Source organism: Lonchura striata, chromosome 1, assembly GCF_046129695.1.
Source record: "Lonchura striata isolate bLonStr1 chromosome 1, bLonStr1.mat, whole genome shotgun sequence".
NCBI classification, from domain to species: domain Eukaryota; kingdom Metazoa; phylum Chordata; class Aves; order Passeriformes; family Estrildidae; genus Lonchura; species Lonchura striata.
The window spans coordinates 94,814,515-94,828,914 of NC_134603.1; the positions used below are offsets into that span (position 1 = coordinate 94,814,515).

The 14,400-nt window shown below is 45.4% G+C and overlaps 2 protein-coding genes across 4 annotated transcripts in view; one reads left to right on the forward strand and one right to left on the reverse strand.

The window, feature by feature from the left end:
• SLC22A23 (solute carrier family 22 member 23) overlaps positions 1 to 5,832 on the forward strand; it is a 108,458-nt gene extending 102,626 nt beyond the window's left edge. For both annotated transcript variants that reach the window (XM_021544784.3, XM_021544785.3), the window contains one exon: positions 1,483 to 5,832. In XM_021544784.3, coding sequence (XP_021400459.2) covers positions 1,483 to 1,840 — 358 coding nt within the window. In that variant the 3' untranslated portion in view covers positions 1,841 to 5,832. The remainder of the gene's footprint in view (positions 1 to 1,482) is intronic.
• A 1,238-nt stretch (positions 5,833 to 7,070) lies between these two features.
• On the reverse strand, positions 7,071 to 12,864 carry PSMG4 (proteasome assembly chaperone 4). Of its 2 annotated transcripts, none has more exons than XM_077785928.1 (3): positions 12,623 to 12,864; positions 12,427 to 12,502; positions 7,071 to 7,326 (listed from the first exon to the last, which is right to left on the reverse strand). In XM_077785928.1, the coding sequence occupies exons 1-3, from the start codon at positions 12,797 to 12,799 to the stop codon at positions 7,256 to 7,258; spliced, it is 324 nt and encodes a 107-aa protein (XP_077642054.1). In that variant the 5' UTR covers positions 12,800 to 12,864; the 3' UTR covers positions 7,071 to 7,255. The 2 variants fall into 2 exon arrangements, with proteins under 2 accessions (XP_077642054.1, XP_021400461.1); XM_021544786.3 differs by having other exon boundaries at positions 7,071 to 7,330.
• Between the last annotated feature and the right edge of the window lie 1,536 nt (positions 12,865 to 14,400).

Genomic DNA, 14,400 nt, shown 5'->3' on the forward strand with positions numbered 1-14,400 from the left:
TTTGTTGCTCCAGAGCCAACTTGGAGAGAGATTTGCCATGCATTTGGGACTGCTTGTGTCAATTACTCATGTGAGTGTATTAATGAAGTTGCAGGGAGGCCAGTTGCACAATAGTTGCATTCAGATGGGTTTCTAAATTGCCATCGGAAAACTGGCAAGGTTTTAATAAGGGCTTTTGCAGCATTTGGAGAAGTCACTGTTGTCTGTGAAAGATGCTCTGCTGAGCCTGAAGAACTGGAATATAGATATGTGAATTTTTGATCCAGTCAGTGTCCCAAGAGCATCTTTTGAAACCTATGTTTGCTGTCCTTCAGCTGTCAAGCAAGCAGCAGTGGATTTTGGAAAGGATTGAGTGAAGATTAGTTTTAACACTGTGGTTGGCTGAGTGAATTTGGCATTTGTAGGTTTATTTGTACAGTGATTTCCAGGATGCTTAATAGTCAGAGAAACTGTTTTTTTTTTTTCCCAAATGTTTGACATAAAGCAGTCCATTTGCCTTCTGTAAGGGCCAGTTTTTGTTGATAGGAACAGCTCTGCATTGGGCCAGGAACTGAACTCCTCTGATCTGTAGAGGGTTTTGGAATAGATGGCATCTCCCAGAGGAAGTGGAGGAAGTGTGTTGTCCTCACAGGCTCGGTAGGGAAGCAGGGTGCCAGTGATGAAACTCAGAGGGAGGTTTCCCTCTGCTGGCAGCAAAGTCTTTGGAAAATGAAGGATGAGCTGCCACTCTCACAGATTTTTGTTAAAATGAGTCATTTAAGGATGCCACTCTGCTGGCAGGAGACCTCAGTCATGTCACAGCAGGAGGGAATGGCCCACCCCAAAGAAACACCTACAGTGCCACTTCTGTTTGGGAGCAGCCAGCAGAGACAGACTGAGGACTGTGGGGTGTGCCAGGCCTCCTGCACCAGGGTCTGGAGAGATGTTGATATGCAAGACAAGGAATTGCAAGAGAGTTTGCTTGCATAGCCAAGCATCAGTAGAGAGCACTGAACCAGCCTTTCACAAGCAGCTTCTGTGCCTCTAGCTGGAAGAAAATGAGTCTATTTTCACGCTTCTTTTTTCTGAAAATTAGGCATTTTGTTACACCTCCAGTGTGTTGAGAAGTTACAGCCATAACATGATTTTACGTAGAAAATATTCCAGCATTAAGTGTTTGGTAAAATGGATCAAGGCAGTGGCTTGTAAAGTCTAATCTCCTGCCTCCACTGCTGAATGGTGCCAGATACTTTAGAGGCAGCCAAAATTGACTTCTGCACTTACTGCTCCTTGGTGTGTCTCGTCTAAGTGGAGAAAGGTGGCATGCTAAGCAAAATCTGGTTTTCCCTCACTGAATGTGGGAGTACTTGGAACTGGGAATACTTTAGAGTGCCATCTACACACTCACATGGTAAAGCTTCTCTTCTTCTTACGTGGGGGCAGTTAAATGGGTGTGAAATGAAACTTGAGTGTAATTATTTGCCCCTCTGCTTGTGTTTGCAGGGGAGGCGGGCTGGGGCTGGTGCTGGCCAGCGCGGGCTTCGGCCGCCTGACCGCCCCCATCATGGAGCTGCACAACCAGAAAGGTTACTTCCTCCACCATGTCATCTTCGCCTGCTGCACACTCATCTGCATCATCTGCATCCTGCTGCTGCCCGAGAGCAAGAACCAGAACCTGCCTGAGAACATCCCGGACGGGGAACATTACACCCGGCAGCCCCTCCTGCCACACAAGAAGGGGGAGCAGCCCCTGCTCCTGACAAACTCTGAACTCAAGGATTACTCTGGCCTCCACGACTCAGCAGCTGTGAGTGATGGCATCTCGGAGAACACCACTGCCAACGGGATGAAGTCGATGTAACTGGGTGGATTTTTTTCCTTCTCCCTTTTTTCTTTTTTAATTATTTTATTTCCCCTTCTTATATTTCTTCTCTTCCTTTTGTATTTTATTTGATGCTGTTGTGCGGGAGGAGTTGCACTTTGGGCAAAGGTGTTTTGCACAGATTTTACAAACCAGTGATGGAGAAGACACAAACTTAGAGGAATTCAACTCTGCTACTAAAGCAAATTTTGGCATCTTCAACAGTTGTGCAGATTACTCTTGAAAAGTTTTGGGGGAAAAGACTCATTTGAGAAAAGACCTGGCTGGCAGTAGCCCTTCAGAACTCTTTTTTTCCTGCCATTAAATATGTATATTTATTTTGATTTATTCTCAAGAAGCACTTTATTTCCTTTTCCTTTCATAGATCACAAAAATGAAGCCATCTTTTAAGAGGTGCAGCCATTCCAAGAAAGAAACCATGGGGGGAGGGGGAGTGTTGTTTTCTGTTTTGTTTTTGTGTTTCTTTAAAGGAAAGAGGGATTCACTGGTTGAATTGACTTAAACTTAGATTTGTGCAACATTCTTCTGCCTGTCTAGAAAGTCCAAGTGCCCAGATTGCCTGCTGTGTTTGTATACACTAAAAAAAAGGAAAAAAAAAAAAGAAAAAGCAAAGCAAAACCTGTTGTGACTCAAACTCTGACTGCATGTTAGGCAGCTTATATTTGTCTTTATAGCCCATGTGCACTTAAGTTACTTTCTAAATTAGTCCTTTCTTGTTTTCACTGAATGCATTGGAGAAAATCCTACCCCAAGAAGCTGGTTTTTCAATAAGAATCAGCTTTCTGCATTTTAAGAATATTTTTATCTATTTTAGGTGGTTGCCACTGGTCCTTAATTATAATGTAGATGATGCAAAAATGAGTTTTGTCTAGAATGGCTAAAATTATCAGGAGGTCCAGGATCTCTGACTGGTCCAAGAAAAATGCATAGACCAGCGGTGATAAATAATAAGGAGCGTGGGCAATGATCTATACCTTTATTCCAAGAGGCAGCATAGCTGGAATTTCTGCTCTTGGGAAATGAGTGTCCTGGTATTTATTGTCTTAAGTGTTTTTAGAATCAGGGTTTGGGTTTTCAATTTAAGTGGGAAAACTGCTTAAATGACTGTTGGAAAGAAATTAATTGATAACCTGTGAATAATGACTTACTGGCTTGGGCTCTTACATCCTGGGCTCTTAATGTGTTCTGGTTCTGACCCAAGAATATATAATGAACTCACCCTTATTTCCCCACTTTCCCAACTGTTCTTGTAAAATTTTAGTTCAGGAAAAAAAGTTTACTTAAAATACACAAAGTGAACATCCAGTTTACCTCCTGCTGTGCAGATGGCACTTTGATAGTGGCCACTTGACTTCTCTCCTCCAGCCCCCAAACTATTTCCTTTGGCCATTGGCTTTTGGTTCTCACTCAAACGTGAGGATCTAGTTCAATGCAAGGACTTTGAACAGCTTTCTTGCATTGCAGTTAACTCTCCCTTCTCTCCCTCCCTCTTCTCCTTTCCCACTCAGGCCATCCATTTGTGATTGCTCGGTAGTGCAGACGTTCAAGCACAGCAGCAGGATGTCAATGTTGTATTGAGTGTCTGTATGATTGCCACTTTGTTTGATGTACATCTTGCGTTCATATGCAGGGGAAGTGCTCATTTGCACTCTCCTCCTCTACCTTCCCTCCCCCTTCCTCCCTTGCTGTATATATTGTCGATTAACTACTGTACCTAACAACTTCCATCCTCCATTAGGCTGCCAATGTCCTCTTACAGTTCCCAATAAATCAGAGATCCATGCTCCCCGGCAAACCATGCAGTAAAGTAGCACAGCCTCAGATGCTGACGGATGCAAGGGGACAGGCAGACCTGCAGAAGCAACAGAGGTGGTTGTGTTCAGAGTAACAATGTTGTCCTAAAGCTGCTAATTTTTACAGAGGATGATGTGGACATTTGGGTTCTTCTTGAGCCTGGTAAGAAACACTGGACCAGTTGATGGTAGTTTTGCCCAGAGTTACAATACTGGTTTTTTTCACCTTTGCTAAACTTGCTGTGACAGCAAGAGCCTGATCTTCCTTACACTCAAGTTTTATTTTTAGGCTTGAGTGCGGCTGCTTCTTTTTGTTCTGTGCCGAGAACTTTGCAGTCTGTGTTCACCTGAGAAAAGAACCCAGCCCTCCCCCACTCGTGCAGTATTCACACACCAAATTTGTGCAATACCTTTTGCCTTCAATGTGAGATGCTTGTTGCAAGCCACACACGTTCGGGGACGAAAGAAATGGGTTCACAACAAAAAGCTGAAGAAGCAAAGCAAGGCTTCAGGGAAGAGAAAAAGGGTCTGAGAGAGGAGCAGGTGCAAGAGCAGAGGCAGAAAGCAGCACCCTGCCATCCATCGTGCTGTGGAGCCAGTGGCTCCTTCCTTCATGGTCTTCCTCGTGGCCCGTGTGCTCAAGCTCAAGCGGTACACCTCTTGCAGACCATCCATAGGCCTGTAAACCCGGCTGCTTCCAGCACTGTCAGTGGTCCTGGTGAGCTCACCGCTGTTGTCCACAGCGCTTTATCGTTTCCTATTCTGGTGGCTGCTCTCCGATGACAGACAGGCACAGGGGAAAGAATACTTGTTTAAACATATCAGCATTTAGATAGTAAATACATTAGGTAACAGGAACATGCAGCAATTTTTTTGCTTTTTTTTTTGTTAAGAAAAAGATCTTATGAAGTTGATTTGCTGCTTTTTTGCTTGAAATCAGGTAGTCGGTACTGATCTGCAATGAAGGGAGCCCCAGCTTCTCTAGTCAGTCTGGCCCTCTGCCTCTACCACAATAAAGTAAAAACTAACTTCTGCTTTGGCAGTTCTAGTTTTACTCCTTTTCCTGAAAACATGAACACTTCTGTGATGACTATGTTCTTCCACACATGCTCATGGAGTTGGAAAGCTTTCACTAAACCTATCTTGTGTGGAGGAGCCAGGTACCAGGTGATGCAGCAGGGCAGAAAGGAAGCATGGGGATGCTTGCCCTGCCTTGTCTAGTTCTGCAGCAGGACAGGACTCTCTGCTGGGGTCCCAGCCTGCTGTACCATTGGCTCCTTGGCCAAGTCTCCTCTGCAGCCATCACCAAGAAAGGCTTTTCTCAGGCGGCTTTTCTGGCCATCACAACAGGGGAAGCAGTCCAAGCTGTCTTGTCCATTATTGGCCTTTTTCTGTGAACCTTCAGTAACCTCTAAGCCCATCAGTAGATTTTTCTTTGGGTTTACCATTTAAGGGCTTTCTCCATCTTTGTAAGTTCAAACAAAAATGTGAAGTGACATTATGCTTGATCCTGGGGGCTTTGTGCCCCTTGTAAGGTTTCAGTACGGCTTTTGTTGCTGGACACACTGCAAATGGATAGCACATGTTTGCAAGTGTTTTGTGGCCACTCTGAAAGGGGGTTGTGTGATTTACTTTTGGGTTTCACTGAGCAGGCTTTTTTTGTTGTTGTCCTTTTTAGTGGAAGTATTTTACTTAACTGTTGCCACTTCCTGGAGACAAACACTTTACTGGTCACCAAATTGGAAGCAGAAGTGCCATTAACTGAACTCTGTGAATGTCAAGTCAAGTTGCGCCTGTAGCTGGCACATAAGACAACACTATTGAGTGGGGGGTGATCTCCCCTACTGTAACTTTTTTTTTATTTTTTAAGAAAAAAATGGAATTACAAACCTCATTTTAAATGTATTGTGTAAAATGTTTTGGGAAAGGAGTATGGTGTGTTTTGTCTAGTGGGTGAGATCTCCCTCCCCATTTCAGTTTCTGATGAAGTTTTAAAGAATCGTGTTACTGTATGTTTTGATCATGAATAGTCTGGTGGTGCTTCCTCATAGCACAAGCTTAAATCAAGTACTGAAAACAGTCTTACAAGCTAAATGTCTGCATGATGTTACATCTGTTGTACCTACTGAGAAGAACTTTGTATGTAAATGTACAGAATAAAATGACGTTGTCCCATCAGTTTGCTCTCCCTCATCTGGCTCCCTTGCAGTGACTTCTCAAACACCCAGCAGCAGCTGATGCCTCAGCAGATAGCCCTACCCTGCTCTAGAAACAGAATGAACTGTTTGTAAACCAGGCTAATTAAAACAGCATATTGATTTGCAAGTAATTATCCTTTACAGTCAATTACAGAGGCATAGTTGACTCTGTTTCCTGGGTGGTGTAAATTAAAAAGAAAATACCCTTCAGCAGTTGCTTTTTGCTATTCTGATCCTGAACTGCAGCCAAGGACAGGCAGCTGTTCCCACCAGGTAAGGAGGGGCCCTCTGCACCCACACCAAATCTGAGACATTGAAGCCACTGGGTGTCAAACCCTTTTGGACAAGAGACTCAGCAGGTGTGCCTTCCACACCAGCAGCCTCTCAGTTACAGGTTTTAATTGCTGATTATTGCACCACAGCAAGCTGAATTCATCAGGTGCTTAGGACAGTTCTCTAGAAGCAGCACCAGTAGTTTAGTTTTGGTTTGTATCAGAAACCGATGCTTGAGCTTGAATCAGGGCTCAACTTGGAATGAAAGAAAAAAAAAAAAAAAACAAACACCAAAACCTGGAAAACCTGCATAGTTAACTTCTGGCTGCCATCTCATTAAACAAAACAGCCAATGGATCTGCCTTTGAAAAGATACCCATCCTGCCTGAAAGCAAGCCCAGAGATGCAGCAGCAGGATGCTTTTCACTGGTGGTCATGGTAGTAGACCTCTCTGATTTTATGTACATGCTAATTTTACAAGTGATGCTCTTCTAGCAGCCTGACTTATTGCTCAGAACTTGGCTTGTGCTTTTTCTTTCTATGTAGTCCTCAGGGATGCATAAATGACCCTTTGTGAAATCCTTCTCGTGTTCTAAGTGCCCGAGGGATAGTAGGAAATCCATTATTTAGCATCAGTACTACAACCAAGAGGGACTAAAAGGACAAAAGTAAGACTATGTCACAGCTTTAACATAGAAAAATGTGGAGTTTCTTTATTTGAACACTAAAAGCTGCTATACTATGTTCAGTAGATTAATTGTACAGATAGCATTTGGAACTGATTTGCCATCAGATGCTAGTAATGTGTAGAGGCCATACACCACATGCACTTTTTCAGTCATGTTCATCCATTGCAGCATCCATTTGCTATCCTACTTGGCAGGGTAGCAAAAACAATTTTTGCTTTTAGAATTCAAATTCTATTTGAAAAAAAGAAAATCCAAGTCAAGTGTATCTGTGTTTAATAACAACTGCAAATTCAACCAAAATAATACAAAAGAAATATACTAACAATGTCAGTGTGAAAATTGCAATACGTTTTTCTGAAACAAAACCTTCATCCTCTTTTACAATGATGCACAATCAGAACTTGTCTGGAAAAGCTGTCATTTCTTCCTTGATCCTGTTTTCTATGAGTAAGGTGAAATTGCTGTCTGTGTTTTGAAGATTGTAGCTGACAAATATCTGCTTTTTGGTCTTGCTGGCTAAAACACAAAACAGAGTAGTCAGCCAGAGTTTATTCTTATATTAAAGTGATTATGGTATTTGAGCAAGCCTCTTAAAAAACCACATCATGCAGATTTCTAAGATGTTCTCCACTTCTGCTGTGCTCAGTGCAGTGAAAAATGAAAAGCAGAACAAGTCCTTGACCACTGGGGAGTTGGGCAATATTTTGCACATCACAAAAGTGAACAATATAAGACTGGTGACTGTCAACTAGTTGTTGATCTGATACAAGACAGCACTAGTCACTGGAGAGCCTTGCAGAGCTTGTAGTGCATTTTTGGACACTTCTTAAATATCTTACATTGTAAGTGACACCATAGACTGTACTGGACTCTTAGCACTGAAATTCAGAGTTTGTAAATCTGTGCTGTGTAGAACATTAGAGGGAAAGTGCTTAAGAAAGTAATTGGGCCCAAATTAATTATTTTTATGAACCTTAAAAGGTTCATAAGCCTTAAAAGACCCCAAAAAGCTATGCACCAGTTCTGTCTAAGCTTGCTATCAATTTTGTCTCCATTAACCTTTTTTCAAATGGAGTCCATGAATGCTCCAAGGATGAGCTGGAGAGCCTTTACTGAACATGATGAAGCCAAGCACGAGTTCCAGGCTACTGTAATGACAAATACCTAGAGAGAGGTGCTACAAAATTATGAGCTGCCTTCCATGACAGAGCTAATTAACAATGACCAAAAAGCTGTTCAGTAGGACAAGAAGACATAATTATCAGAGTAGAAAAGATAACACTAAGAAGTGTTTTATAAAAAAAATGCCATCCTACTTAGAGTTTACCATGGTAATATAGCAAATTTGTGGCTCTCCTTATATATTACTGAAGTTAAACTTTGTGAAAAATGTAAGCACCATACAGGAAAAGTAGCCACTAAATTTAAATTGAGTTGTGTAAAATAGAAGACATAAAATAGTATTTGGGTCACAAGATATTCTTGTCCAGGAATGAGCTGGGAGCTAATGATCCCAGACACAAATCAGACTGTTCTGCTGAATATTCAAAAATGTCATCTGAATTTTTAACACTTCAAAACAGAGACACTCAGACTTCTAAAATTTTAATCCTTTCTAAACAGGAAACTAAATAGTTAAATACAGAAACCCATATATATGTATGTATAAAATGTAGTTGAACAATTCCTTTAAGGCATTTTCATTATGCAAATAATTTTTTTATTATTTTCTATTCTAACAGGTTACCAGCTTCCTGACTCAGTAAATAAAGCTGCTTCTGAAATGCAAGGATTCATTTGCCTTTTATGTCTTGGCACTACAAAATGCTGATACAATGCAGCGTGCTGCTCTGATTGCAAAAATTAACACCTGGCACTAGAGTTTTGTGGTATAAAGCAGCATGTTTTGTAAGCACTACTGCTTCATCATCATGCCCTAAATGAATGCAATGCCAATTCTGAACTAATTAATGCCATCATCCTAGCTAACAAAACTATGTAGTGCACTGCAGTGTCAAACTCAAGTTCTTAATTATGTTTGCCTATAGAGTCTCTGGGATGCTGCTCCAGTTCCCAGGAACAGTGTGAATCTGGGAGTCCCTCTGGGTTTCCTGTGCCAAGAACCTCCACTCCCAGGGCTCTGAGGGGCAGGGGCACCTTTTCTGTCCCTACTTCCTAAGGATTCAGTTGGACATGTGCACTCCTGCAGAAAGGACAAAAGAGGGCAGATCTTACGCCTCTGTGGAAGACCATCTGCAGCTTCAGAGTGAAGCAGAAAACTGCAAAGTACAAGGCTTACCTAAAAAGCCCTCCAGCAGGTCTGCTTCCTGCAGCCTGGTTAATAACCCCTATTCCACTGTCTCTTCAAAGTGGAGGAAAAACAGCCTTGACAGCCATCATCTGGGATGCACTGAGTACCAGCAGAAAATACAGCAGCACAGATCTGCTCCTACATCATGTACAGAGCAAAGGCCCAAACCAAAGAAGCCCAGCAGGAGCAGAAGAGGTGGGATAAATGTTAGACATGTGTCTGTATTTATGCTGGAAAAGAGGTGATGAAAGTGACCAGCGCCCAGCTGAGAAATACTCAAAAGAAAAGGTTGAGATTATCTTCACCAAGAGTCTGCCAGTCCCTACAGAAGGAAGACTGAAGACATGGCCCTAATCAGTACTGCAGCCCAAAGCACTGTGATTTCAGGATATGCACGTGAGGGAGGCACTAATGGACACGGACTTTCTATAGAATTGGCCTCCAGTATCCTACAGGAAACATTCTTAGAATTCGGGTTCATTGACTAGTGAGACACATCTTGTGCCAAAGTGATCAGGCAGGGTAGTAGGAAACTGCAGCTCATAAAAGCAGATATAGATAGATATATGTAGAAAGAGGAATGAGAATGAAGTATATGTGTCTTCAGCAACAAGAAGAAACATCAGAAATAAGGAAGGAGATAGAGCAAATACACAAAATGCAGCTGTTGTGGCTAGGACTCCTGCCAAATTATCCAGAAAACAAAAGGAGAATGTGTGCACTGTGATGCACAGCAGGACTGAAACTCCTGCTCCAGGGCTGGAAACCTGACATTGCAGGAGCACATGGCAGATGATGGAATGTGACTGGCAAGTTTAAGAAATAGAAATAGTTATGTGCAAAAGGCACTGCATGCTACTCCTGCTAGTGCCTGTGGAGACAATAAACTGCACAAAAAAAGGGTGACAAGCATGGTGGGGGCAAGAGAGGCAAGAAAAACTGCCTGCCTGAAGGTTACCACGTCAGGATGGTTAAAAGGGCTACTTTGGAAGTACAGCTACAAGTCAATACTTGACTGTGAATAGCATCTCTGCTATTACAGATTGTGTGGGAGTAACAAGAATTTAAATTCCCAGAGAAAAACTAAACACCATTAACAGCAAAGCTGGGTATTTCTAGCTGAGGTGGAGCACAGAGTTCCTTACCAAGCACTTTGCGAAACAAAGATAAGGGATCCTTGTTGATAATCTTGCACATCCACAGGTCTTAGTAAAAATTTTTTTTTTAATAGATGTATAAATAAATAAATAAATTTGGATGAAGTAACCATGAGTTGACCTAAATTGCTGGGCTGTCAAAAGCCAGCCTAAAGACTTTGGTGTGAGATTGAAAAATATGTATTTCTTTTCCCAAAAGCTAAGGTAAAGAGTAAGCACATAATTATTCAAAGCCATAAGTGTATTATTAACTTTCCATTTCAAACTAAAGGTGAAAAAGGTCTATCCAAAATAATATACTTTAGCCAGGATCACACAAGCAAGAATAGTATATAAAAATAATATGAAAGGAGCTGACTGGCAAGGAAACTGCAACACAGTGGATGGATGACATGGATACAGAGGAACATGGACCAAAAGCCTAGCTGGGCCACAACTGGCTCAGAAATTTAAGAATAAATAACAAAAGACACCTGAAGTTCACAAAGCAAAAGAAAATAGGAAGGTGCATTATAGTCCAAGGATAAAAAGTAACCTACAGACAAATACCATGCAACAGTATCAGTTCCCAGTAACAAAGTATGGGAAATAAGTGGTGCAAATAATAAAAGCACCTTAAGGGAAAAAATAAAGATAAGAAAAAAAAGCAGCAAAACTGAGACAACTCACTAGGAGAAAAGTCAGGCCACTCAGATAGCTTCTGTCCAGAACACTGAAAGAGCTAATAGAAGAAATGGCAAGTTATTATGAACTTCAGCTATGAAACATGTGATAAATCTTTTAAGAGAGACAGTAAACACATGTACAAAAAAAAAAAAAAAAAAAAGAGTATGTCAATCACTAAGATAACTTAGAACTGTCAGCTGGGCTGCAATGCTACACAGAAGATTAGAGCAAGATTCAGAAAAAATTAACGACAAGGAGACCAAATTTCCATTTGGAATAAAATGGAATAGTGGAATAAACTATTACATTTTATCCAAAGAAAATCCTCTCTGGCTATATTTTGACTGATTTCCTAAGGATAAGGCAGTAGTTTCACGCAAAGAAGTTGTGTTATACAGTACCTCATAAAATTATTACTTAAAGTAGAAAGGATTGAACTCAGTGTGTACAGAAAATTGAGTCACCAGAGTTGACTAAAACAGTGTATATTAAAATACAAGTTATTGTGAAGAAAAGATGCTAATACAATTTTTCAAAGATTAGTCTTGTGAGCAACCCTTTTTTATATGTGGCCATGAAGGAGAAGCAGGTGATGTAGACTCATGGAAGTGCCTGACAATACAAACTCAAGACATACTGTCTGAAACAGAGATCAGCACACAGATAATTAATAATTCTGTGGCCTTTCCATCTGAAACAGAGGAAGTAAGGTGAGACTGAGCAGCTCAGCATGTTGCTTTTAAAACTTGGTAACAAGCACATCAGCAGTTTACCAGTTGGAGCTGTATGAGCCACTGGTGGGTGATGATGAGTAACCAGCATGACACAGCTGTCAGAGTTGTGAAGGTGCTAGGATGCACTAGGCCGTGTATTTGTGATCTTTTTAATAGGGACATGGGAGTTTGCAAGCTGTCATTAAGATTCAGGATTTCAGCATTTGCAGTAGCTGTAGCACACTGCACGTGATGGAAAAAGGAACAGTCAGATCAAGCCCAAGCATCTGTGAGACAACCCTGGGCTTCCCAGGCCACAGCTTCCTGGAATGTGGGGGCTAAAAGGTGCGAGATGTGATGAGGGTTGCCTTCATCTTCAGGTAAAATGCACGTGCCTGGCATGACGGCCACCTCGCCCACCAGCACAGCAATGTCACAGGTTTACAAAGAGGAGGTCACTTAAAGATAACCAAATAATTCACTTCCGATAGCGCACAGCGTGCCCAAGGCCGCTGACTCAGGTGCCACAGACTCCCACAGAATGGGAAAATAAAAGCGGATCGGTGCATTGCATGGAAGCTGCCGCAACTTGCAGCAGCGCAGGCTCTGCGGCCGGGGCAGCGCGCACCGCATCCCTCTGCACCCGCCCGGCCCGGGCTGGCGGCTCCGGGCCACCAGGGAGGCACGGCCCGGTCCCGACCCGCGCGTTCCCGGCGGGAGGCGGCTCCCGCAGCCCCGCCCGCCCGCAGCGCGACCCGCACCTACCCAAGCGCTGCGCCAGGCAGGAGGAGGCGGTGTCCGAGGGGTCCCCCAGCAGCGAGGCGGCCACCGGGATGCTGTCCTGCAAGCGGAGCACAGCACAGGGCACGGCTTAGTCCCGGCAGCGCGGGGCAGAGGCGGCGGGGCCGCCCCCAGCGCCGCGGGGCTCCGGGGAGCGGCGGGACCCGGCAGCGACACTCACACGGGGGCTGCACATGGCGACGGCCAGGCTGGCGAGGGCGGGCGCGGCGCCCACCCAGAGGAAGAGCGAGTCCCGCAGCCGCATGGCGTGGAAGTGTACCCGCTGCTCGCCCAGCTGCCCGCTGAAGTCGTGCAGGGCGATGCCGCCCGCCGCTCCGCCGCCGCCCGCCGCCTCCATCGCCGCTTCTCCCGGCGCGGCCAGGCCCGAGCGCGCAAGGCCCGAGCGGGAGGCTGAGCCCGGCCCGCCCCGCTGCCCCGGGGAGGCGGCGCTGCTCCGCTCCGCCGTGCCCGCCCCGCCGGGAGGCACCGCCCCCGGCACCGGCCCTGCGCGGCCGCCCGCCCCTCCCGGCTCCCGGGGGATGCACGCTGCCCGCTCCCCCGGGGAATACCCGCACACTCACTCACACCGGTGCCCGCACTCCGCTCCGTGCACGTCCCTCCCCGGGCCCCCGCTCCGTCCGTGTACAGACCCCGCCGGCACGAACACCCAACCCTGGTTACAGCCCCCCGGGAGCGCGCCCCCTCCGTGCCCCCTACCCCCTGAACTTGCACTCCCCCCGGTCGGTGCGCACCACCCCCGTTCCCGACCATTCCCCTCCCATCCCAAAAGACACAGCCCCCTCCCGGTGCGCGGGCACCCCGCCGGTGCACACCCCCAGTGTAGGAACACACCCGCGGCCCCGGTGAGCGCCCGCTCCGTGCGCGGCTTCCCGCGGCCCACACCTCCCCGGGCTTCGCCGCGCTCCACCCGGGAGAGGGATAACGCGGAGGCGGCCGCAGGGATGGGCAAGCCCCGCTAGGTGGCAGGTGACCCCAGAGTGCGCCGGCACATCCATGGCTCCGGGAAGTCACCCGAGAGGAGCCCCGGGGGTTCCGACGAAAGGAAAAGGGATAGCGTGGTGCTGAGCAGCCTCGGGAAGGGGGAGGAAGGTCACGGCGACCTTGCCTTCATTCAGCTGCGGAGATTTTCGGCACTGGGGATCTACAAAGCGAGTGATTCGGGTTTGCATAGCTCTGGAGAATATGGAGCCGTGAATAATTAAAAGCCCTACTTTGGGTGTGAATTTTATGTTCGTCACTCTTTCAGCCGGAGCACACCAAAGTCGGTCATTACTGGAGAGGATTTTCAGTAACTGTACCGTCTGTTGCTGATAAGAATATTGTCGACTCCCTGATGGCCGTGGGCCCTTTACAATTGGAAATGTGTATTTTCACGCCACCGGCAGGGCAATAATCGTTGCACAAAGAACAAGGACGTTAAGGGTACAGATTGGCTTTTTAATCAGCATTTCCTCTGCCTCCGGTTTCCTACATACTGCTGGAAATCAAAATTTTTATTTCTAAATTGTAAGATTTAATTTTCCCATTGAAGAAATGGGTGGAGGGAAAGGAACCCTTCATCACTTTTCTTCCCTGAGCTGCTCCAGTTCTTCTGGCATCTGCCAAAAGAAAATCCTCAACCCTGTGCTAATTTCTGCCCATGCTGCCACACTGACACTAAATCCCGGGAGGCAGCTAAGCCGGGCTCAGCTGCCATACCCCGACATCCCATGGCACAGGATCAGCTTGGGGGGGGGGGGGGGGGGGGCGGGTCGCATGCCCTGCCCTACATTTGTCACTTGCTTCTTGTACAAAGCATTATGGGATGCATGGTGTCAGCCCCCCACTATGTCTGTCCTCTGCCTCACTGCTGAAACAGCATCAGGCTTCTGCTGGTCCTCCCATGCCCCCCACTCTACAGCCGGTCCCAACTCTTTCCCTCCACATGGGTTGGCCTCC

Coding starts and splice junctions, on each gene's coding strand:
- PSMG4 (XM_021544786.3), bottom strand. CDS start 12,799: ATGGAGGCGGCGGGCGGCGGCGGAGCGGCGGGCGGCATCGCCCTGCAC. Junction 12,503..12,622: donor TCGCCATGTGCAGCCCCCGT/GTGAGTGTCGCT, acceptor CTCCGCTTGCAG/GACAGCATCCCGGTGGCCGC. Junction 7,331..12,426: donor CTGCCTGGCGCAGCGCTTGG/GTAGGTGCGGGT, acceptor TTTGTGTTTTAG/CCAGCAAGACCAAAAAGCAG.